Here is a 25,972-nt window from a genome sequence, read left to right as displayed (position 1 = left end):
TGTTTGTTAGCAATTTTCTGTTTCTACCAGGAAAAAATTGAAGATATTTATGATTTGAACTTCTAGGCTTCTTATCCAGACACTCAAAAAAGCCTCCAGGAAAGAGAATGACACATGCATGAATATCACTTGATCTCTCATAACTTGGAGCCTAGGCTGAATGTGTAAAGTGCCATCATGGACAAACATTACATTTGAGGTGATAGGAAATTTCTATCCCTTAATCATGGTGTCTACAATGATCTTTCACAAATGCAAGTCAACACTTAAAAGTTATAGTTATCAAGGGATGAACATGAGTATCTGAACAGGGCCTCTGTGTTTATATTAAATATACAAAATATTATAACACTAATATGAAGAACAGATTCAAACTGTCTTGATTGTCATGACACTTAAAATGCAATTTAAAAGACTTTTGAGAGCAGTCATTATAATCTTATGAATCCAACAACATTTAGCAAGCTATAAGGAGTTAGAAACACTGTAAGAAAAGGGAGAAATTGCATGTTGTAATAACTCACTTTTAAAAACCTATACTAACTAGTAACCACAGGCTATTATTTGTTATGTAAGACAAATAACCTTTTGCACCAGGCTTTGTTAACAAAGAAATATTGGAAGAACTACGGTAACACTTTAGGGACCATGAAAGGGAGAAACAAAGGGACAGGAAAACAGCTTGTTCTCTACAATACTCCTGCATATTTGCATCACAAACATGAAAATGAACACAACCTTATTAGCAAATTATGACACATGGTATTCATAACAATCAGACAAAGACATGTCAACTGAATAGTTGATCAACACAAGACTATAATACACCATAAAAGTGGAGGCCACTATAGCAGAGAACATTTGTAAAATTAATGCAAACAAGTAGATTACCATTATCTGTTCTTGTGTTTCCTTTTTACATAGTATTCGTCAGCAACATGCTCTTGCAAATATGTTGAGAGCTAAGCCACTTGAAGAAATAAGTTTCTATCATTAGAGAGAAACTATCAACCTATCAGTTTTGTAGAGCTGCTCCAAAGTTGAAAATAATAAAATGCATTTACTGTTTATATTTTTTTAAATAGGGTTTTCCAACTTAGTAAAGCAATGTTTTTTTAAACTTACTTTACAGGAAAAAAGAGCGATAAGAATGTCAATGAAAATGAATGCATTAGCTACAATTTAAACTTTTCTTAACAAGCACAGTAGTTCTTGTGACAGATTCACATGTTCTAGACTCATTAGTTTTTTCCTGCTTCAGTGCTGTAATTCACACCCCACAAATATCCTTTTGTTATATGACACTACACTAAAAACATAGATAGGTTCCAATAGCCATGATAGAGAAGGAATACTGGTGCAAGAATTTGCTTATGTCCATACTGTCTACCATGCAGGTATGTGCTAGAATTCACATATATTTATTTAAAAAAAACATTTGGGGGGGGGAACCTGCAGTTTTCCTTTATGTACAGAAAGAATCAATACAAGTAATTGATTTAAAAGAAAAAGAACCCCTAAACTCTACGGTATGTGTTTATGTAAAACTGTTCTATAAATTAGAAAAGATCATGTGCATGCATACAAGGCAGCAGAAAACGTAGTAAAATATTATAGATTCAAAGCAAAATTCTCGCAAAAATGTAAAAAAGTTGTCAAAAGATGAAACCTCAATTATGAACACCATACATTAAGAAAGCAGAGAAACATGCCAGGAAAGTTGCCATATTAGCAGAATGTAAACCAAAGATCCTGACATTCACAGGCATTAAAAACACATTAGTCTAAGAAACCTGAGTGAGAATTCATAGGAACGTACTGCTAGAAAAGTTTGTTCCTTTACAGGTTCGTTTGTCTATTAAGTGCTTAGAACACACTGCCAAGGTTGTATATGCAGCATGTTACTGTTTCCCATTCCATGTAATACAAGTCTTCAAATGAAGTGGCCCTGGGTGCCCAGGCAGTGCGCCAAGAGGAAGGCTACATTGAACAGAGGTAATACCTTTTTTCCCTTAAGAGGAGTTTTTTATGGCAAAAGTGTGCATTGTTCTTTTGAAGAACCCAAAGTTCCCGTTATAGATTGCTGTTGTATTAAAAATCTTCTAGTTATATTTGCCATTCTTATTAGCTTTGGCTTCTCCATGTCCAATAAGACAAATAACTTTGTAACATCCCTTTGTGATTCTGACCATCCACTTTAAGTTCATGACGTCCAAGATAATGCTGGAGATAAACCAGGCGCTTTGAGCTGCAAATCCTAATCTGTGGAAACCTTCTGTTCCTACTTCAGCAGCAACCTTGGCATAATAAATTGGCATGATTATGATCCTCCCTAGGAAAAATGTGAATGTCATTAGTAGTCCATTGATGATGTTGGATTTTGATGCCTTGGAATACCCCAGCACTTCATAGAACCATCTGCAAGAGAAAAAAATATTAACAGAAATTAAATCAAATTTTGTGAGTGCAACCTCTGAATACAGACTGGGATTTGGATATAAAGATTCCATCAGCTCTACAAGCATTCTGAATTCCTGACTTTTATCGTAGTTTCGTTTCTCATCACTTTCATGCAGCTAGAAAGCTGCAAAGATATCTGTAAAGATAGTCAGAATTGCTAATGTTATGAATCTTTTATATACCAAATTGTAACCAGATACAATGTTAGTGTACTTTGATATTTTTTCCTACAGTGCTGCATTTTGTGAAATACTCTGTTCCAGATCTAAATGGTTCCTTCATTATTTTAACACAAAGTCCTTTGTCTTCCTGGCAGATCCAAACGAATGGAACCTTAGTACTGAAATGAAATCCATGAAAGCTCTAGAAGCAGAGTACAAATTGTTCAGCACTACTGCATTTTGGCCTGCAAGAAAGGGGATGTGCTGGAAAAGTGAAAGTCACATCTTGCCAAATCCTAGACATTATCAAAGCTTTGCCTCTCCCTCTCCACATGTGAGTAGACAAAACATATTTAGGGCAGATGCTTATGTTACAGCAGTTAGCACTGTTACTATACTCCACTGGCTGATTTCCACATCACTCTGTTAAAGTAGGATTATATTTCTCTGCCAATACCTTTCCCCAATCTAGTTTTCTTACAATGGCATATTTTTCCCTACACTATCCCATGCTCCCAAATAGTTTTCGCATTTTTACTTAACGAGAGCTACATGACACGGGAATACAAGAGATGCTACTCCACAATGTATATAGAATCATAGAATTGTAGAGTTGGAAGGGACCATGAGGGCCATCAACTCCAACCGCCTGCAATGCAGGAATCTTTGGCTCAACATGGGGCTTGAACCCACAACCCTGAAATTAAGAGTCTCATGCTCTACTGACTGAGCTATCCCACAGGGTTACATATTGGCCCAAACATGAAGCAGGATGGTACCAGGGTTTCTAGTAGGCTCTTGATCTTTGCCACAAGTTTATTTAAACAAAGCCTGACTTACAGATGGTCAGGGTTCGCAAAGTGCAAGTGGGAAAGACCTATGATTCTATTTTTTATGCACATAAGCATGTCATTTGTCCAAACCTTCACACCAACCACAAAGGCTCCTGCAAAATGACCTACAAGCTAGAACTACCAAATATGAAGGATGGATGGATGGATGGATGGAAGGAAGGAAGGAAGCTTGGATTGGGTTTGGCTGAGAAATATTCTCCAACACATTAATCAAATATGTTGCTTCCAATTTCAGAATAGTATCTGGTTAATACTGTACACACTAGCTTGACATGTCAAGCTTGTTAAACTTTTTGTTGACAATTTTAGAAGGATACTTGGGTTGTTTGCAAAGGTCACTGAGTTCAAAAGTTAAAAATATGACAGAGTTGCATTACTTGACTACTTCGTTTTTGTTAATGATACAAACATGTATATGTGAGCTAGTATCAACAATTTACATTATTTACCATCTGGTTCTTCTCAAATTTAATAAATCTATATATGAAAGCTGGTGGGATAGCAAATCCTTCACTCTCTCGCACCACCTTCTGCAAACATTTATCAAATAAAGTAGCAAGTTTTATTTTTAGAACACTGCTTCAAAAGAGGAATATGTCCTTTTTCACTGATAAGGCTTCACAGTCTCAAAAGTCTCAGTATGGATCTCTCAGGCAGATAGGCAATTTGTATTCAGTACATTAGCAAGATCACAGCTGAACTTTCCTTTCAAGATCTTTTTGTACAAAAGGCTGTGCATTCGTTGACTATTCTTGTACTTAAGTGGAAGTCCTGGAGGTTCTTTTATATTCATAAATATAGCAATTCCTCATTTCAAAGAAGCAACTGCCAACAGGGTGCAGTATTTATCCGGTTAGCTGCTGCATTAAATTTTAAGTTTAGCCTATAATAAGGCCCCCTTCTGACATTAAGTTCTCTGCATGGGAGCTTTCACTATGTGGCTTCTTCAAGCACTGTATTAGTTACAAAACGCCACCATCAGCACCACATGAGAAATGTCAGCTCCACGGCTTCTTCCCACACCAGTGTTGCCCTCACATCTGTGAGCAGGAAGGGAAGTTGCTATGGTGATAGTTCATCATGTACAGTTTGAGGATTCAGACATTACATTGTGGCATGGGAGTAACTGTCACATGATTCCTCCTTAAGGTGCAACATTGCAATGGTAATGACAGAAGGGGCCCTCAATTGTCTGCAGAGAGCCTCAGCAGCCTTCTAATAGAAACAATTAAATTATTTGAGCCCATTATCTCTTAAGGACATGACAGAGAAAGCCAGAAAAAATGTGTTGGCACAGTTCTATCGTAGCAGAAAGGGGAAGCCTATTTGCCCTTCATTCCAGAGCAAGCAAAGCCACTGCACAGTTTGCTGTCTAAGCCACAGACTGTGGGAAGACAATAGCATCAGGGAATACTACAAGAACCAGATTTTAAAAAACTTAGAAAGAAACACAAGGGCTGCTATACCTAAAAATACCCAGAGAAGCAAATGAGGGTGAAGGCATGACTAATTCAATATAATGAATTGGCACCCTCAAATTCTAAGCAGTAAGGTTGAACTATGATTATTTTTTTAATGGATAAAGCTGCCTGTTTAAGTACAGGAATAGTATTAAATAGAACACTAGTTAATTAATACTGTGACAGCTAAGTATGGTAATTATCAGGAAACCCCCTTTGCCGAAGCAGGTAGCGTTCCCGGGTCATTTGCAGTACAGGGAACTGCCATCCCCAGAACGCAGTTCGTCGTCTTCCTTGAGCGGAGGAAGCGACCGCTCCTCCAGTGGGGAGGGGGAGATGGAAGCAGGAAGTCGGGGCAGGGGCTGTGACAGCGTTGGAGAGCCTCAGCACCAGGCAGGAAGTGGGGGACAGGGACCTTTTCCCGTGCCCCGTTTTCGCAGGGAGGAAGGACGTGGAAGGGGGAGGTGGGGGTTCAGGATCCCGCGCCCCTTATGCTGGTCCAAGAACCGGAAACGGACATTCCCGGACTCTGCAGAGGGATGAGCTGGACGTTTTTACTGTAGCTCCACTGTTAAATATCTGCACAATGAAGAACTTAGTTTGTAGAAGTTCTGCGTCAGCCTGATTCCTCATGAGCAACCACTGAGAGTCCTTACAGTAATGTGGAATGCACTCTTTACATCGACACAGTAAGCCAAACTATGGCTGACCAGAAATGTGTAAATGCAGCCATATTAATGCTCAGGCTGCTCATGTTTTGTGATAGATTTTGACTGAAACCTTTGATGTATTCCAAAATTTATTAAAGTGATGGTTTGACAAAAAGCACCACTAGGAGAAAAAAATTAGGCTATACCTTGCCAAAGATTAGGATGCACATACACAATACTTGACAATGAATACAAATGCCAAAATTGCATCAGTTTACTGAGTAGATTTCAAGTATCCTTGTATAAAGAAATTCCAACCTTGTATGTAAAGATTCCTCAGTTTTTGTGACTAAAAGTAGTCTTGCTTACAAATGAAGACTGGCTGAAAATTGGTAATTGCTAATATTTTGCGTAGCAGCTTTGAGAGGTTACAGTTACAAAAAGGGGGAAATTTAATGATACAAAGCAAAATTTTATTAAGAAAGTTAATACTCCAGTATTTAAAAATGTTCATTGCTCTGATAGGATAACAAAAATAATTTATCTGTATTTAAAGAGTGTCTCTCCCACTATCAAGCAACTTCAGCCCTACAAACAGCTGCAGAGGCCCTGTTGGTGGTGCCATGACAGGCCTTATTGGAAGTAGTTCCCATTAATGAAATGCTCGTCCTTGCGGCTGGCTCTCTTTATTATCAACATTCAGGAAGAATGTAAAAACATACCTGCTCACCCCAGCATTTGATGGCTGAAATATACTGTACCTTGAAATTATTAATTATTTCAAGGTACAGTATATGTGAGGATATGGGACTGTTTTAAAATGTTTTCATGTGTTTTTAAAACATTGTGGGTGTAGTTTTGCTGTTTTCCTCCCTGTGCAACTTTGGGAGGAAAGGTGGAATAAATATAAAATAAACTTAGGAATGCTAGAATTATATAAAATGGCTACTACCATTAATATTTGTGTTTGGAAACTAATAAGACAAGATTGAATAAAACCAATAACCTAAATAATTATATTAATTTCAATGGACATACTCTGAGTATAACTTACTTGGATGCCTCCCCAAAGTTTGTTTTCTTTTACAGTCTTTAACATGCTTGCCTTCACAACAACCCTTTGAAGTGGACTACTGCCATTTCTAATATACTTTAATATGGATTGGAATACTACCTACTGAATAAACCACATCGGAGCAAAGACATGAACACAGGTCTTGCTGTGTAGTCCCTGAAATACATACTCTTGGCAAAAGGCAAGTTAAGAACAGCTTATTAATGTAAGAAAATGTCACCTACCGCTGATTCACAAAAGGGGTAGATATTTCTGCAAGCAGACGAAAATTAGCAAAGTATGCCAACAATCCTCTTTCCTAGATAAAATAAGCATTATCACAATCATAAATATATATATATATATATATATAGAGAGAGAGAGAGAGAGAGAGAGGGAAAGAAAGTCTCAGAAAAGCAGTAAAAAAAATTATACAAGATGAAATAAACTAAATTGAAATATATATATATTTGTACAAAATGCCAAATTAAATGTACATAATTAAACAAAATACACTTTAGAAAAGTGCTTAAAGTCCCTCAGTTTGGTTCCCTACACCTCCTATGTCCATCAAGTTCTTAATACACCTTGCATTCTGTTGTTAAAATTGTATAATGTTCAAAATTGAATTATATCTTCTAGCAAGGTCAAACCCAGGTTGGTGACCTTTTAGGGTACTTGAAATGGTTCAAGAAATATCAGATGAGATATCAAATTAAGATTTGCTGACAAAATTGTAGTTTTACCCATTAACCCACAAAACCACATACTCAACAGAAACAAGTTGCATTATCAGAGACCTCTGTAGCCTTGTTTGCAAGAGCTCTGGCTTCAGCTAATGGAGGTGAGCCTTCCTTTGCCACTGGCTCTGCTGCTAAGCTCTTATGTAATGCTTACAAACATTCTGGTTGCTCATAATTTTTTTTAAACTGTTAGCACATCGTCCTAATAAGACTGTGCTCTATAGAAGAGAAGTTTTGAATCATGAGGGAAATTAGTTAGTTAGTTACAAACAAGTAAAAACAAAAACAAAAAAACCCATGTACACAAATAACAGAGTAGAACTTCCAAGTCTGAACCTCATCAATGCCTCTTCTAAAGGCTCTCTGGACTGGCATTTGAACCAAAGAGGAGCCAATCCAAGTAAGTGGGTCCCTGGTGCCACCTGAAAAATAGGAAGCTGTAACACAACTGCTGACAGGAGTGAGGTCCCATCAGCATATTACAACTCTGCTCAAATATTTGCACTGGCTGCTGGAACAGTGAGATGCTATGTAATGTGCAAGTTTCAAATTTGTTTAAAATTCTATTTCTGTGAAGACATAGCTATGATCCCCTAGACCCCAAACCTTCCTATAACTAAGTATGTGCAGCCCAAATATTTTAATATCCCTCACCTTTTTACTCCACCCCCATTGCCATCCCATTCTTCTGTCATTAGGACAGGGACCTCTCCTTTCATTTTTTAGAAAGCACCATGCACATGGGTGGCACTCTATAAATGATTAATAAAGTTCAAATTATGAATCCCACATGGCTCCTTGCTCTGCTATTACAAAAACAATATGGCACTCACCAGTACAAAGTAGTAAGCATACAGAGCTACTAAATGGTGAATTACAAAATATATATCCCCAATCGCATTCCAGTAGAAAATAATAAGCAACAAATCTAAAAGAGAGAGAGAGAAAAAAAATGAAAAATGATTTTCTACAATCACTGTATTTCATCTTAAAGCATTTAACAGACAATTATTTTGGGAGAGGGAAGAAGAATTAAAATAGGTATCCAATCATGCAAATATTCAACAAGTGACAAAAAATGCTTCTCCTAATCTATGCTACAAACAATCTGTAATAATTCCTGAAGTGAAAGCTGAGAGCAGAAATATAAATACAGTGTCTGGTGTATCTGTCTGCAATACACACCAGCCAGTGCCAGGCTATAGCATGGTGACACAGCAATGAGGCACCTCATCTTAAGCAACTACACAATGGAACAGCAATGCTGAGCCCAGGGCTATATGAAACCCTTGCTGCATGAGTAGTCATTATACGATAATTAGCCGGTCAAAGCTTTCCCATGACTCCCATGTTGCTGCCATGTGCTGACTTGAATGCAGGTGCCCACTGTTTCAGGTAGATTTTGTGTATGTGTGGATAGGACCAGCCTTGGAAGGCATTAATGTTGTTCACCATTTTGTCTCAAAGCACACACATGCCAATTATCGGGTAGGCTGTTCAAGTTTAGCACTTCTGCACCAGAGAGTTGAATAATTTTGTTGCAGAAATTGAATACAATAGTAGTTTCCCTTAAGAAATCATAGGAGGTCATAGCACTGAAACTGAGGACTTGCAATATAAAGTGTACAGGGGGTTTCCATCTTATTCTGAGGGAAATGCTTCATGTGCTGCCGGCATTTTTAGTGAATGTGCTGAGCTTTCCTCCTTTCACAGAATAAAACTGAAAGCACCCATGAATAGAGCCACTTGATAGATATCGGTATAAATCAATTATAATGATAAAATATTAATAGTCTACTTGCCAGTACCATTGGTGATATCTTTAATGCAATCTGTTAAAAAAACACAAGTCCAAACATCCCACTGCAGTGGCACCTCCAGAGAGAGGGCACACCAGTCAAACTACTGACAATGAGAAAAGTGAAAGATTGGCAAAGGGCAGCTATAAAATAGATAGCAACCCTTTTTCATGGTATCAGGGTTATAGTTTCCAGCATATCATCAGGAAATAGGTGGATTGTGGCACCTAATCATATGACAGTGCTGCTTCCAACTAATATGAACCTCAGGTATAAATAATCAAGCCAATTTTAAAGTTGTTTCAAATTCCATATGGTGGTTTGGATGTTGCTATCCATTACCCCTCCATAGCATCCACAGTCAGTAATACATTCCACCCCACAATGCCTAAAGCACTTTTGAAAATTATTTTTGGTTTTGCCATATGTTTTAGGGCCCAAAAGAAAAGATGCATGTTCACGTATGTATTTTTTTGCAGCCCTTTAAGATGGGGGGGCGGCAGGCGGCGGGAGAGGTTCAACTTTCACAGGAACAAATCTGAACCAACCAAAAGATGCTTGCCATCTGGTTTAGTTAGCTTCACTTCCCCTTCATTGCATTGCTACAGTTATCAAATTACTGGTGCCAGATCAGGGTTACTGCAGTGGGGCAGGGGGGGAGGGGAAGGTAATTCCTGTTGCTTCAGAGGAATGACTGGCTGTATTCAGCCTAGGAGTATGAGAAGCTGGCAGAGGAACTAAAAGTTGAAGGCCAGGTCTGAGGTAAAGTAATTGTAAAATGTCAAAAACCTATTAGCTTACAACATTACAATATTGTCAGTAAGCATATAATCATATTTCCTACCAGCATGCTCTCCCCCACCCCCAAACACAAAAGGCAAGGAAAGTAAATTCTTCTTTCTAAGAAATAGAGTTTCCTAAAGGCTAATACCATGGTAAATATTATTATTGTAAAAAGTAAAGTTGTGCATTGTGCAAATTACAACAGACTTCACAAATAACATTGTATACTTTACCAGATATGAGGTAGCCTGAAGTAATAGCAAGATTTAGTTGCACTGTAGAAGGGTCACCCCTATAAACAATGACACAAAGGATGCAAAAGTTATAACACGTGCATGACAACTACATATATGTACATTAGTTAACACATATTGAAATATTTGCCTCCCCCCCCCAAAAAAAACACCCTGCCTGCCCTCATGCCCACTTTTCTACCCTCCCACACAATTTGGGATGCTGTAGGGAATAAGAAATATTTAACTAACCGTGACATGAGACAATAAGGTAAAGTAGCAGCTCTTCAACAAATAGCTTATTAAGAGTATGCACTATGGAAGATGGAGAAACTCTTCACTCTTCACTGAAAAAGTAAAACTACTTGGGCCTCTCTAGTCTTGTTCATTGTAAGCCATAGAACACAATCCATAGAACTCCATGATTTTTGCCTCTTTATACCAATGGTTTTCAGAGCCATTATGTGACATTTTTTCTCTACCTTTCTGCTGCTTTGCTAGTTTTTATGGGGCCGACAAGCAACATGCTAATCTATTACTGACTGATGGCCAAACCAGTTTAGCAATCTTTCTGCCGCCACCTTCACCCTTTATGGCAGTGGGATGAGTTGTGTCTCTGTGTGCAGGAAATGGTAGATTGTCCTCTGTCTTCTGCTCCCTAACCTTCACTGATTAGGCTAGATGTATATATGAAAATGGAGGTGGCGAAGTTTTTTCAGCCCAAGTGTCATTTATCTGTATGGGCAAAAACATTTGCAGGGTTTTTTTTCCAATTTTTAAAACATTTTTTTATTAATACAGTTTGATAGTATATAAAACAATCTCCTGCTTGTCTCATAGGAGAGATACAGGGAGTCAAAAAGCTATTTTATCTTGTCTTTATAGTTCATCTTTACTTGCATATACAATAAAACACAAATCTGCAACAAATGGGCTACCATTCTAGGGGCTACATGCCAGGAGTAGGTGGGCCTAGAGTTAAAAATGGGTGGAGCAACAGATGTAGAAAAAGTCACATTCCAGCCTCACAAAAGTCTGAGGCTTGACATACACCCTCCTGCAAAATCTCTCCATCCTTCATCCTGGCAAACAAAAGGCATTGTGACACTTCAAGGACACATTCTAGCCAGTCAAAAGCAACTGAGAATGATGAGGAGTTTATGAGGAGAGACACACTGCAGATATATCTCACATGTACACAATGATCTCCAGTGATGCAACATATGAACTTGATAGACAAGACAGAGGATTAGTCTTCAAATTAATGTAAGACCTATATTTGAGCCTTAAATAAATCTAAGTTTTGTGAATCTTCATTGCAACCTTTTACCTGAAGAATGTAAAGGTAAAGGGACCTCTGACCATTAGGTCCAGTCGTGTCCGACTCTGGGGTTGCGGCACTCATCTCGCTTTACTGGCCGAGGGAGCCAGCATACAGCTTCCGGGTCATGTGGCCAGCATGACTAAGCTGCAAGAAAAGTGGCTGTGGCATGCTTTTCATTTCCCTGTAATTTTCACCTACATTTAAATTGCAATTTCCCAGACTTAATTATATTTGCCTCTAATTGTTCCAATTCTCAAATGGCAAGAAAGAGTTCCTAATTAAAAAAGAAAATCTTTCATAAACTGACTTTACAGCTTAGGTCTGCCTTCTCTAGGGAGAAGGCAAATTTCAAACCATGATCATACAATATCATTTCAATTTCATCAGTGTTTCTTTCAGTGTTTATCATCAGTCATAAAGTCAACTAAAATCAAACCATGGCGGACTAATCAAAAAATGGAAAGCAAACTCTTGCTGTACTAAACATCAAAAGGAGTGTGCAAAGGGAATTCCAATTGTAGATAGACCACATGTTTCCAGGTTCTATACAGTGTATGAATATTGCATCAATGTAAATTGTATAAAACTATTTAGGCCTAATAAGTAGAAGCAAGTTTGTTTCCACTTAAAACAATGTGCTCACTTAAAAAAAAAAGTGATCCTAGGTTTCGGTTGCAATCCAACGCCCACAGCAGGGATGTACAGAGAGCTGTGAGGCTATCACAGCATCTGCAGCCAGGATGGAAGGGAACAAGCAGACTGCTGTGCCAACCAAGAGCAACAAATAGGCCAGGATTGGGAACCAAAATATCCAGGGTGGTTCATTCCCTCATCACTTTCATAACACCTCATTTTCTACAGGCTGCTGCCAGCATGGATCTTACAGGGAGTCTTCCCCCAACACACACACACACACACACATTGTGGAGAAGGGGCAAGTGAGCACAAAGTGACGCTAGTGTTACTCCAGCAGTAACCAGCTTACCTGGGAAAGCTGGACAGAGGGATACCTCCAATTCATTTCAACTCTCTCCCCCAAGCCCAGCATAAGGAGGGAGGGTTTAGATTGCTCTGCCCATCATGAATTACATTTCACCTTGATTCTCATGATAGTGAGCTAACAGCAAGTTGTAGCTGAATTTTCTTGTGAAAATATTTGCACAGTTTTCTGGCAATTGTTGCTTGATTTTTTAAAAAAAATGAAAGTATGAGAGCAAACTGAAACTCAGCATACATATGCAGATAAGGCATACAAACTGCAGTGCCAAGAACTACTGTCCCACTCCACAAATTAGCTGAAAATATGAACCCAGAAGGGAATTATTTCTGTACACACCACTGTACGCCTCAAAACCAGCAACAAAAACTTGAAGCTTCAAAATTAATGAGAAGCTCCAATTTGATCTTCAGCAACTGAAGTGGAATCCTACATTTTATTTGCTATTAAAAACTTAGTAGCGGTGGTAGAGAAAGAATCAGGCACTTTTTACTGCATTAGACAAGCAGATGCTGCTAAAAGAAGAACTTAATATATCCTTTAAACCTTCTTCTTATTCCCCCACATGCTAGCTAAATCATAGCCAACTGAAGATTGAAACGATTTCAAAGCTCATCCAAAGAACACCTATTCCAACAAAGGAAACTAGTTCTCTCCCTGAATAATCAAGCATTTAAGAAAGTTTATGTCTGTAGATTTATGTCAGTTTCTTACTCAATATATTTAAAATCTGGTGAGTCCTCTCCCCCCCCCATCTCCTGTACAAAAATCTAACCCGTTATGATTGTAATGCTCCCCAGGTGGAATTAAGAGCAGGTAAAGGGAACACAAAGCACACAATCCAATTAGTTGCTTCCAATAGCAACTAGCCACATTTCTCTTGTGCTGCTTTTCAGTGAAAATGCAAGATCAATACCAACATTAATTTTCTAGAAAGACCCCCCTCATTTTGCAATGCTTTTTGTCATCTTTACAAAACGCTTTAGGAAGCAAAGTGGCCTCAAACAGAGATTCTGCAAAAGGGATCTATAATTTCATATGGAGTTTATACAGTGGTACCTCGGGTTACAGACGCTTTGGGTTACAGATGCTTTGGGTTACAAACTCTGCTAACCAGGAAGTGGTCGCTCCAGGTTAAGAACTTTGCCCCAGGATAAGAACGGAAATCGTGTACCAGCAGCGCAGTGGCAGCGGGAAGCCCCATAAGCAAAAGCGCGCCTCAGGTTAATAACCATTTCAGGTTAAGAACAGACCTCTGGAACAAATTAAGTTCTTAACCCAAGGTACTACTGTACCAGCAAACCATGCTGAACCTCAGCTACCTGCATCAGCACCTTATTAAGAAAAAGTATGCACAGTATTGGCTATCTAATTCTTAATGCTGCCACAGAGTTCTCATCCACACGTTTTATTTGTAGTATCTCATGTTATTATTATTTACTTATTAAATTTATATTCCGTTCTTCCTCTCAAAGGAGCCCAGGGCAGCAAACACATCCATAAGCAAACATTTTTTTTAAAAGGCATTGTAACATTCTCTTATCCAGTGGTCTCATGGTTGCCAGGAGCAGCATCCTTCAGCCATCAAATACCTGGGTAAACAATGGTCATAGCGGAAAACAGTATTTATTTAGACAGAAGGTGATGATGATGGTATCAGTGAGGAAGCTTACAGGAATTTTATCACTGTAAAGGCAACTTCAATAAGCAACTCTGATAACCCAGAGCCTCAGAATTCTTCTCCACATTATAGCCAACACAAATAAGAAAATCTTTGTAACAACACTTTAGAACTTTTGTACAACTGGTAGAGGTAAATGTCTTATGCTTTAAATTAAACTTGTAAATAATAATATCACTAGCAGAGTGAAGAGCAATGGAACAGTCGAGTGGGGCAAGGAAAAGGGGAGAGGAGATTTACAAGCAAGAATGTGCCTTACCAAACATGGTCAGCATTAACAGCTTCATCGTATAATAAAATATAAAAACAAAATACTCCAACCAACAAGGCATGGAATGATGATACCGTCCTAAAAAGAAAAGAAAAAACACAACCCAATTAGGAATGAACTGGATTTAAAATTGGGGGAGCTGGGTGCAACAATTATATGCTTCTAGAAATTCTCAAAATATTTAAACTTCAGTCAGAAAAGACTGCCATTAATACAGATTGCAAAATAGTACCCAAGGAAAATAGTTTGAGTTGGGAGTCACCTACACTAGAATGTTTCAAAGTGCTTGTTCTGCATGTAGGAAACTGTATTTATTGTTATACAGCAATGTCATCCAAAAGCTGGGCAGATACGAGTTTCAAAGAACTCACCCATTGCAGGCCATTATCTAGTTTACTTCATAGTGAGAGAGGGAGACCTCAGCTACCAGGCTCCCTACAAACAAAAGTAGGATAACACCAAAAGGGGGGGGGGGTTCCCAGTTATTATATACTATTCATTTTTAAAAGCCCATTGCAGAAGCAGATTTAGAGCAGAGCTATAGTCATGCTGGTCACATGACCCAGAAGCTGTACGCCGGCTCCCTCAGCCAGTAAAGCAAGACGAGCACCGCAACCCAAGAGTCGTCCACGACTGGACCTAATGGTCAGGGGTCCCTTTACCTTTACCTATAGTTCTGCCATACTGGGCACCAAGTCTAGGGAGTGCCACAGGGCGCCACAACTATGACCATAGAAAATTGAGCAGAACGGAAGACCAGAAGTGGGAGGCACAAAATTTTGGTCTCACAGGGTGCTGCTGAAATTGGAAAGACTGTCTCTGGCCATTGTCATTTGTGTCCCAAGGTTCAAAGTGCTTCATACACTCTGCAGGTAACTGTGCCAGCTTAACACATCAGGTATCAGAAACTTGAATTAATGTTGTTTAAGCTTCGCTTAAGAATAACAGCTAGCACATACAAGAGGAACTCCAACACCATGACGCATAACTCTAACACTAATACATAAACTATGTGTTCTTTTTCATTCAGGCCATTGGTGGCACTAACAGCAGCTCTGTGACCACATCCCCAAATCTAAAGCGTAGGAGAAGCCTTGAAAATACAGAGGTCCAGCAAATCTTTGGAATGGAGCCATAGATTTCAGTGCATTGAACCGTCATCTATAAGAACCCTGGTCAGACAGAGAAATTTACAGAAAGAAAATGAATCTTTTGTTGGTTCACCACACATCTGTTTGCTAGTGTTTTAAGAGATAAAACACTGAACAAACATTATCGTCCACTCACTTTGGGGCTTCAGTTAAGAAAAGCCTAACAGAAACTTTGCCTATTGTAATGCCACTCTTTTAATGGCAGTTAGTAAACAATCTTCCAATATCCATCCTTTGGCACCACTCCAACAGAGAAAGATGCACGCCACTAAGTATATTCTCTTAGAAATATGCAGTATTTTTCCTTACACCACGTAGATCTCACATTCAACTGTAATACTTTCAACGTGAAAGATGCATTTAGAGCACTAACTATTTTATAAATTGCTAAGTAGTTTGTTTCCCCCGTGTCAAGTTTTAAAACGGAAATTCCTCAGAGCAGGGACCTGTCCTCTTGAACTCTGTAAAGTGCCGTGCAAACTGATAAAGCTATATTTTTGTATGAGATTAATGTTTTCTCCCACAAGAGTACTGCAAAATATCACTTAGGCAACAAAATGCAATGGATATCTGCAGTGGGGGCAGGAGGATCGCAGGCAAGATGTGCATATCACAAATCAGTTGGTGTGTATATTTTCATATTTAAGAACAGTATACTGCATCTCAGTGGTCAATTCATGGAAGGCAAGCAATCAGCAAACAGGATACCATCCAATATTTTCTCATAAGTCTCCAACTAAATTCCATAAAAAGTACTTCTTGTGCTCTTATCAGTTTATTTAGGACAAGACAACACTGCTTCCGCTTTGCCTATTTTTGTGCATTTAATGGTAAACACTCAGCAGAGGAAGTTTTCTAGTACGGAGCTGAAGTAACAAGAGAAAGCTTACATTAGTTTATATGCAACCTGACTGCTCTTAAAAGCACAGAAGCAGGGACAGTAAATAAGATGGCACCCCTAAGTAACCACATATATTTTTCTGCAACTCAGTAATATGCACACTATGCAAACAAAGTTAAAGACACCATCAAAATGGCAACCATGGTTCATTAATATTTTAAAATTCTAACTCAAGTCACTTTAATTTCAAATTTATTTATCGGTACTGTACTTATTTATGATTTCAATTTATATCTCACTTTTCAACATATAACATCTAAAGCAGCTTTTATGTAAAGAAAGTAAGTCTTTTTATGATACCAAAAAAATGGAACTAAGATCAATTGAGTTTTGGAGGTACATTCTTTTGGCAAGTGTGCTAGGAAACACAAGTGAATTATTACAAGTTTTTTGAAAATCTATTAATAGTTGTATCCCATTGTTTATAAACTTTACCTTGAATTCCATTCGATCTTCTTCTTTTGGTCAAGACCGCTAAAACCAGAAGTTACACGTGCAGAAATCCAAGAACTTAGCACGTGGAAGAGAAATTGAGATATAGCAAAACTGCTAACAGCAACACCCAAATTGAGTTTACTGAAGGCAGACATCATTCTTCAGCCTGTTAAGGAAAGAAGGGGGGGGGGAGTTCCTTAATTCAGGCATGGATTGTCAATGAAGTATAAGCAAAGCAACAATCATGTCAATTTAAATAACAACATGAAACACAGAAGCTACAACTCTCAACAGCCATGGGGAGAAGAGAAGCAAGCATGCATAAAGCTGGAGGTGTCCAGCAGGGTGATTAAGATGTGAAGAAAATATAGGTTGTTTAAGATAATAGTTTCTTTTTTGTTGTAATGTTTTGTATTTTTCTTTTTTAATGTTGTTTGTTTGAATTGTTTTTGTTGTTTTTTGATGTTTTGTTTAAAAAATTTTAAATAAATATTATTTTTTTTAAAAAAAAGATTGGGCTCTACTAAAGAAAAACACCTTTTGCTGCATACATGTTTGTCCCCTGCTCACAGCCCAGTTTTCTTGAATTGCAACTATAGTTTAAAAACCTTTCTAATAATAATAATAATAATAATAATAATAATAATAATAATAATTTATTTGTACCCCGCCCATCTGGACCAAGGCTGTTTAGGGCTTTAAAGGTCAGCACCAACACTTTGAATTGTGCTCGGAAATGTACTGGGTGCCAATGTAGATCTCTCAGGACCGGTGGTATATGGTCCCGGCAGCCACTCCCAGTCACCAGTCTAGCTGCCGCATTCTGGATTAATTGCAGTTTCCGGGTCACCTTCAAAGGTAGCCCCACAGAGAGCGCATTGCAGTAGTCCAAGGGGGAGATAACTAGAGCATGTACCACTCTAGCAAGACAGTCCGCGGGCAGGGAGGGTCTCAGCCTGCGTACCGGATGGAGCTGGTAGACAGAATTAACCTGCGCCTCCATGGACAGCTGTGAGTCCAAAATGACTCCCAGGCTGCGCACCTGGTCCTTCAGGGACACAGTTACCCCATTCAGGACCAGGGAGTCCCCCACACCCACCCGCCCCCTGTCCCCCCAAAACAGTACTTCTGTCTTGTCAGGATTCAACCTCAATCTGTTAGCTGCCATCCATCCTCCAACCGCCTCCAACACACACACACTAAATAGATTGGCCCTGACCTCTCAAGTTATGCCAGCTGGGCAGGGATATGATTTTCACTATATCCTCTACACCAGGATAACTCAAAAGTAATAGTTATGACAGTGCAGTGTCATCATTGTGCCATCATAACTTTAAGTCAGCCAGCTACACAGTTGTAACTGTGACAGCATAAGGGAGGGAAAGGAAGGGAGTTGAAGAGGAGTGCCCAGGTAAGTCAGAACTAGGCTTGCCTTGTGTACTTTTTTTCCAGAACATGCCCTCTCTTTCGGGGGTAAAATTTGGGACAAATTGCATTTATTTGCTTTGAATGGCCGCCATAGCGTCCTCTCTTTTGCTCTTCAAAATATGGCAACCCTAGTTGGAAACTTATCCTTCTCCAGGGCTAGGCCCAGTCTCCCTACAACACTGGTGTGAATTAACAGCAGCAAAATACACACCAAAAAAAGAAGAATTCAAGGCAGTGATGGCCAAACTTGGCCCCACAGCTGTTTGGGGACTACAACTCCCATCATCCCTACCTAACAGGACCAGTGGTCAGGGATGATGGGAATTGTAGTCCCAAAACAGCTGGAGTGCCAAGTTTGGCTATCACTGATTCAAGGCAACAAACCCCAAAGCCACAGAAGACAAAAATACTAGCTCAGTAGCCAATCACATGACTTTCCCAGGAACATAAACTAGGAGAGTAGCAGAGCTCACAAACTAAGACCTACAGCCTTCAGCCACATCACTCTGTCCCCATGTAGTTTGGATAAGGAAAATACAAATGGAGTTCCCAAAATCCTGTTGGTCGCCACCTCACACTCGTAACTCATTTTTCCTTGCAGAATATGAAACAAGGCACACAGAGCAAAACGAAGAGAAGTGAGACACATTGTTCTACTCAGTGTTTGCAATTTCCCAAGTATCAGGCACGTTTTGCGACTACGTGGAGATTACTGGACACCAGGCTGGTGACCATGGTTTAAAAAACTTCTGCCTTAGTCCATTGTTAATACCATTTTCCATTTCCACTGTGTGTTTTTCCTCCTTCTTGCATGCAAGAACAAGTGAATTGCTGTAAGAGCAAGCTACAGTCAAGTGATGTTGTTGAGATCATAAAATCATAGAACTGTAGTGTTGGAAGGGACCCCGAGGGTCAACGAGTCCAACTCCCTGGTGAATAGACATTCCATTGTGGCGACCGTAACCTAGGTTTAAGGTGCCATGTGGTGTTTAACTTATATATCCAAGTTTCAAAGCCTATTTGTTCTAGAGATACAGAGTGTTAACTACATTTCATAAAGCTAAATGTTGTCCTGCATGAACCAAAAGTGTATCCTAGGATACACCCAACACTCTCAAGTGGTTGTAAATTGCAGGGGAAGATCAATAGTGATGTGAAGGAACTTTCAGGGAAACTAGAGTCTCCAGTACTGATCTTATAGATAAAGCTTAATAAACCTCCAGAAAAGCCCAAGGTTCCCTATATTTGAAAATCCCTGGTGCAGATAAGAACCAGGCTTAGACCTATAAAAACAGAGTCTATAACTTGGAAGAGTATCTATGCTTTACATTAAATATGTTTAACAGACATGATTTCTGCAGCCTACCAAAACAGTGTTGTATTAATTAGCCATAACCCTGAGAGACTAGATCACAACCTTGTAGACAATTTCTAATTTCAGCAGGAAATCAAATGAGGTTCTTTGGGGGGCAATTTACAGACCTTATTAAGAAACAATTTCCAAAGAGTGTTGACAAATGAGAAAATGTTTTTTCAAGGTGCATTGATTTAATCTGCTAGGCAAAGCAAACAAAATCTCGAACACACATGATTGTGTTTAGCTCGTGTTCAAAGTATACGATTCAAAACCATAAAACAAAGTTTGGAGCACATATCCTTATGTGGGACGTATCCTTATCAATTCTGTGCTAAGAGCACCACTTTTTAGCTATTTCTGTTTTTACCATTTTGTCAATTCCCCATGCAAACCTGATAGCAAGATTCAACTGAAAATAATTAATAGATCCAGCATGAATTGTCACTGAGTGGATCCAGTCTGCTTTTTAAAACTAAGGGCTGATTTAAAATAGAAAATTCTTTCCAGTAGCACCTTAGAGACCAACTAAGTTTGTTCTTGGTATGAGCTTTCGTGTGCATGCACACTATCTGAAGAAGTGTGCATGCACACGAAAGCTCATACCAAGAACAAACTTAGTTGGTCTCTAAGGTGCTACTGGAAAGAATTTTCTATTTTGCTTCGACTATCGCAGACCAACACGGCTACCCACCTGTAACTGGAACTATATAAGGGCTGATTTAGTAATTATAAAGTCATGGTCTATCCAACTATAATCAGTAGCAAAATTCTTAATGCCACCAATATTCTCCCTAAGCTAATGGCTTCCTGTTGATCCATAAAACCAGAAGCTGAAATATATGTGCAGAAGCAGCCTTCTGTACAATTTCCCCCTTCTGAATTGTTTCTCCCAAATGCAAAATGATGCTTTACAGGCAGTTGATTTTGTTAGTGCCCTGTGCACCTTTACTGTGCACCAGTTCTGTTTTAGTTTGAACAAATTCTTATTTCCAATCCTATCGAGCAACACTACACCAATAATATTAGACATGTACCATTTTTAAACTATAGATTACAGTAATACCTTTAAATATTAACACTTAGAACCTCTAGTAAGCACAGATTTTTAACTATCTACCAAAAGCAGCCATTTTTTTTGTTTTAGAGTGCTCATGAATGAACTGTTACACTGTAACCCTATGCATAATTAGGCCGTAGTCCTATACTGTATATACTGACCTGAGTGCATGTCCTATTGAATTTACTGGGGCATACTTCTGAGTAGATATGTATAGGATTGCACTTAAGTTTCAAAAAGAGTCCAGTACCAGTGGAGAAATTTACTTCCAAATAAATATGAGTAAGATTAGGCTGTAAAAGTTACACAAAAATCAAAGGCAATGTTAAATCTATACCTAATATTCCAACTCCATATCATCAGACAATTGTTTTGAGCTACCTTCATGCAACCAAAACAGCTAACAATTTGCCAAGCCTTGCTAATAAGTTTTTTAAAAAAACCAGCCATCTAGCTGAACATTTGTGCATGCATTTCAACACCATAATGTAACTCAAGAAATGGGTCTTGGCAACAAGGAACCATGTCACGTATCTTCTAAGACTGAAAACAGCTCAATACAGAGATACAAATCTGATTCTGGACAGTACATTTTCACCAACTGGCAAGGCCTCAGAATTGTCATTAAGTATTAGGTGGGTAAAGGTTGTCACTCCTGACATGTACTGAAATTGTCCATGGCCATTCTCCTCTAAATGACTTCTGGACCTCTCAACATGCACTTCCTCTGGGGCAACAAAACACAAAGATAATAGGAAATTGTCAAACTCAGCCATTTCAAAATACCGTTTCAAGTTTTGCCACTGCTTTTCATAGTAATAGATACAACATTCAATGATAATCAATAATCAGGTGTTTCCATCCCAAGGTCCTTGCATAGATTATATAGTACATACACAAACTGTTAAGTGTATACATAAACTGAGAATGAATCCTGGTAAGGCAGAACTATGCTATAAGTAGATGGTAAACAACCTGTTTTAGACAGGGCTGCACTACCCGTGAAAGAGCAGCATCATAGTCTGGGGATACTCCTAGAAACAGGATTGCCACTTGATGCCCAGACAGCATGAGTGGCATTAAGTAATTTCCTGCCCAGCTACTGCTGGTTCACCAGCTGCAGCCATTTCTCGACTGACACAGCTTCACCAAAGTACTGGTAACTTACCCTCTGATCATCTCCAGTTTCGTTTATTATCCTGTGATCTACATGGGGCTACCCTTGAAGACTGTTCAGAAGCTACAACTAGTACAGAATGTGGCAGCCCAAGAGCCAAGTGGGGTGGCTTATTGTAACCACACAACAGTAGTTTTATGAGAGTAACACTGGTTGCTACTGCTCCTATGCCCAACTCAATGTGTTGCTGTTGACATATCAAAACCCTGAACAAAATACTTGAAGGAACACCTCTTCCAGCATCAACCTGCCTGGGCCCAGAAATCTGTAGGAACGATACTTCCAGGGGCCCATCTTAGTTGATATATCATGACTCCTTCTCTGTGGTGACATCACAGTGATGGAACTCCCCTCCCATTTAAAATGCTACTATACACTTTTTAATGGCAATTGAAGCTGTATCTCTTCACCAAAGTTTCTGGTGCAGTCAATCAGTGTTGCCCTTTAATAAAGGGGGGGCTGCTTTCTACTATTTTTTGTGTAAATCACCCTGAAGTACTGCCCAGCTACTGCAATATAGAAATTTGTTGAAATAACAAAAAATTAACAAGTCTTACTCATGGACCTTACAACTTGAATTCCAAATCTCCCTTAGAACGCAACTGGCTGGTATCTCTGGTCCTCTGAGATACCACAGCTTTTAAGAAAAAGGCAACCAAATAAGTTATGACCAAACCAAAGACATCAATGCAGACTGATAATGGCATCAAGAGAAGCAATATCCTGTGGATAAAATCACAAGAGCGAAAAGTTCAAAGGACAAGAAAAAATTCCATGACACGCTAACCAGTCAAATGGAAGTACCTTACCAAACAGGCAGGTTTAAAAGAAAATAGCCAGCCACCCGAATATCATTTCTTTGCACCAACATCTCCTCTCCAAACATACCGGTAATTATGCCGCATGCAAAGGAATTAAATAAAGGCATTCATCCCAACAGCTACAATCCAAAACTGTCCGTATTCAAAAGACATTTTGCCTTACGATCACGGCATTCATTTTGTTTACATTATCTCCTAGCACCTGCTTATTGCCAGCATTTTAGGTTCCCAAAGATGCCTTAATTATGGGGAACTCCATATGCACTGCAGATTAGAAGCAATATAATCAATATAATTCCTGAAGAAATTCACATATATTTTAAACCTTAAAGCAGCCTATGTGTACACGTACCTGAGAGTAAGCCCCAGTAGGAATTATTCCCAAGTAACCATATATAGACATAGATAGCTGTACTGGACTTTTACATATGAAGAGCAAAGGAGAATGATACTAACAAAGAAACAGAAAGCAGCAAGGCAATACAGTACTCAATTATGGCAGCACTGATAGAAAGTATTTTCTCACTTGGAAAACTGAAACTTGAAGGCAGCACTTCAGTAACAGGCTTGACACAGAAAAGTAAATAGGCTACAATAGTACTAGTGTGGCTTGACTGACCAGAACTAAGTATTCTACAGCTCCACTAAATTATACCACATAATAGATAAGGATTTAAATACTGCCTTTGAGAACTATGGAATTCTCTCGAGGCAGTTCAAAATAACACTCCTAAAACAGATTCAAAAATAAAATACATAGTAATGACCACATAAAAACCAGAAATAAAATGACAGCAAAGATTAAAATTACAAAGGCATTATGAATCAGTAAAAAGTTGGTGTAAACAACCAGATTATTAAAGTGTACTTAAAAGCAGTTAATGAGGGAAACAAAAACACTTCCTGTGGAGCCACAAGGCTTGGCAACCTGACAGAACTTACGGGAGAGCAGGGCCTCTACAGCCAATCTTAAAGACTGCTGCAGATAGTCCTTTAAATAACCTGACCCCAAGCTGTTTTGGCTTTTAAAAAGGTAGCATTCGAAATTGAGCTTGGAAGTGCATTAGGAGCCAGTGCAGCTGGTGCAGAATTGGTGTTGCAGGCTATCACATTGCCTTCTTGTCACACACTCAAGGTATGCACCTGGCCCTTCAAAAGAAGTGCAACCCAATACAACACCAGTGACACACACCTTCACCCAGATCACATTTCTCCACCCACATTATACCTGCCTTATCTGATCTAAATGCCAGCTTGTTTGCCCTCAGCCATCTCATGCTACTTCCAGACACTGTTCAAGACTTCCGCAGCTTCCCTGGGACAAGCAGGTGATGACACAGCAGGCTTTGGCACAAACTTGGGAAGCAGTAAATGGTAGTTTGAGCCACACCAGCAGGAAGTGGGAGAATGTGCCTTCCCTCATCTTTAGCATGTAGTGTAGTAGTCTTAGTGGTGGATGAAAACTAGTGAGGGCTGAGGTTCAAATCCCCATCCAGCGAGGAGCATGCTGAATGACCTCAGGCCAGCCATCAACTCTCAGCCCTAAGCTACTTTATACTGCAAGTACAAAATATGAGTGGGGAGAACCATGAGCTCTTCAGAGGAAAGGCATGATATAAACAAGTTAAAACCTCTGGATCAGTTCAGTCAACGGCTTCATTTAGATGCTGAAAAGCACAGGAAATAAGATGGAATCCTGAAGCACCCAAAAGTCCACAGGGTGGAGCAGGTGTCTCAGCACTACTTACTGGGCTTGCCCCTCTAGAAATGGCTCCCAATTCCAGAAGGAAACCATAGTCAATGGAATCCAAGGCCAGTGAGCGACCCAGGAAAACTAACAGTGTTGCATGCAAACCTGGTCTGTTCCTAGCATCATCCACCAATGTGACGAGGCCGTTTCTGTCCCCACATCAGGTCAGAAATCCAGCTGGAATGGATCCAAGTAATCAGCATTATCCGCTACTACTTGGAGTGCCCAGGAAGCGGTCTCCCCCTGATGTAAATAAATCTGTGTGTTACTTAAAAGCATTGAAGTCCAAAAGTGTAAGAAGTCTGGGCCGAATCTTTGGTGCATCGTTTCAAAGTGGACAGGCGACTTTCACAGCAGGGAAACAGCAGCACAGCCTAAGCTACAGTTAACACTCAATTTGTGGCTGGCACCTGGGCCCTCCCTCCTTGTTTACAGGGGTGCCAACTTTAATAAAATATGGGGGAGGGGCAAGTAGGCCCCACCACACATAACTGATCACATGACACGGCACACACACACCATTTGAATGGCAATGTCCAACATTTTTGAGGGGGGCAGTAGCCCCCTCAAATATTTTATTGGGGCTGCAGAAGGGACCTTGTCCCCTAAGCGCTGGCTCCTATGGGTCAGTTATCTTTGTCCCTATTAATTCAACCAGACTCCTGGTCCTGCCCTTTTCTCATTTCTTCTAAAGCAGCGCCCCATTTTCAGTTCCCAGAAGAGAGGGGTAAAACCAAACTCAGGCATGGTGCTGGGAATAGGAAAGAAAGAGGGGCCTGAAGAAGAGGGGTCTATCTCCTTACAGACCCCCCCTCCCCCGCTCTCGGGAACTCTGGTCCCCCCACCCACCCCGAGACTCCCTCACCTTTTCACCCACGCGCCCCCGATCCAGCAATTGCAGGTTCTCCTCCTTCCCTTAGCCACACAACGCATTGGCTAGAGAGGTGGTGTGTATGTGTGTGTCGTGCGCGGAAAGTAAAGGTTGCTAAGGCATTTCGCCTCCTCCCGCGCTCAGAAGCAGCTTTCGTGCGGGCAACTGCAAGCCGGCCTCACCGGCGTCGCTGCGCGACTGGCGCGCATCCTCACCTGCGCCCCGAAGGCTCCCCTCTGCCTTTAATAAGCCCTAGCACTCGCCCTGAAGCGCGCGTCTGCAGCCACGCCAAGAGAAAGGCGGCATCCCCGGACACGCCGCGCAAAGGGCCTACGCGCCCGACACACGACCCGGTGCCCAGATACGTCTTCTCCCGTTTCTCCTATTTGTGGATGGGAGAAGCAGTCCCCACCCCCACTCCGCGCCGCCGCCGCCGCCGCCGCCTCTCACCTGACGTCTCACCGCGGCCGGGCGGGCGGCCCTGCCATCCCTCCTGGCGGGTCCCTGCGGCGGGGGAAGAGCCCTTCACACGCCCACGCGAAGCGGCTTCTCCG

At 40.1% G+C, this 25,972-nt stretch overlaps 1 protein-coding gene and 1 long non-coding RNA gene across 4 annotated transcripts; one reads left to right on the top strand and one right to left on the bottom strand.

Annotated features, from left to right (window-relative positions):
- Positions 1-3,178, top strand: LOC117048137. Its single transcript, XR_004426808.1, has 3 exons — positions 1-199; positions 1,846-1,995; positions 2,777-3,178. It is a non-coding gene; the product is annotated as an uncharacterized LOC117048137 (long non-coding RNA).
- TLCD4 (TLC domain containing 4) lies at positions 1,882-25,972 on the bottom strand. Of its 3 annotated transcripts, none has more exons than XM_033151569.1 (7): positions 25,869-25,972; positions 16,958-17,123; positions 14,459-14,548; positions 10,198-10,256; positions 8,216-8,310; positions 6,885-6,958; positions 1,882-2,418 (listed from the first exon to the last, which is right to left on the bottom strand). In XM_033151569.1, the coding sequence occupies exons 2-7, from the start codon at positions 17,113-17,115 to the stop codon at positions 2,103-2,105; spliced, it is 792 nt and encodes a 263-aa protein (XP_033007460.1). In that variant the 5' UTR covers positions 17,116-17,123; positions 25,869-25,972; the 3' UTR covers positions 1,882-2,102. The 3 variants fall into 3 exon arrangements, with proteins under 3 accessions (XP_033007460.1, XP_033007462.1, XP_033007461.1); XM_033151571.1 differs by lacking the exon at positions 25,869-25,972 and adding an exon at positions 19,158-19,198; XM_033151570.1 differs by lacking the exon at positions 25,869-25,972 and adding an exon at positions 18,177-18,252.

This window comes from Lacerta agilis, chromosome 6, assembly GCF_009819535.1.
Source record: "Lacerta agilis isolate rLacAgi1 chromosome 6, rLacAgi1.pri, whole genome shotgun sequence".
NCBI classification, from domain to species: domain Eukaryota; kingdom Metazoa; phylum Chordata; class Lepidosauria; order Squamata; family Lacertidae; genus Lacerta; species Lacerta agilis.
Note: the sequence above shows the minus strand (reverse complement) of the source record. Positions and strands in the feature narration are given on the sequence as shown.

Bases quoted from the DNA above. Each gene is read 5' to 3' on its own strand.
- TLCD4 (XM_033151569.1), bottom strand. From the start codon at position 17,115: ATGATGTCTGCCTTCAGTAAACTCAATTTGGGTGTTGCTGTTAGCAGT. The intron at 10,257-14,458 runs GTAAGGCACATT...CATTGTTTATAG, and splicing joins GTTAATGCTGACCATGTTTG to GGGTGACCCTTCTACAGTGC. The intron at 6,959-8,215 runs GTGAGTGCCATA...TATTTTATCTAG, and splicing joins ATGCTTACTACTTTGTACTG to GAAAGAGGATTGTTGGCATA.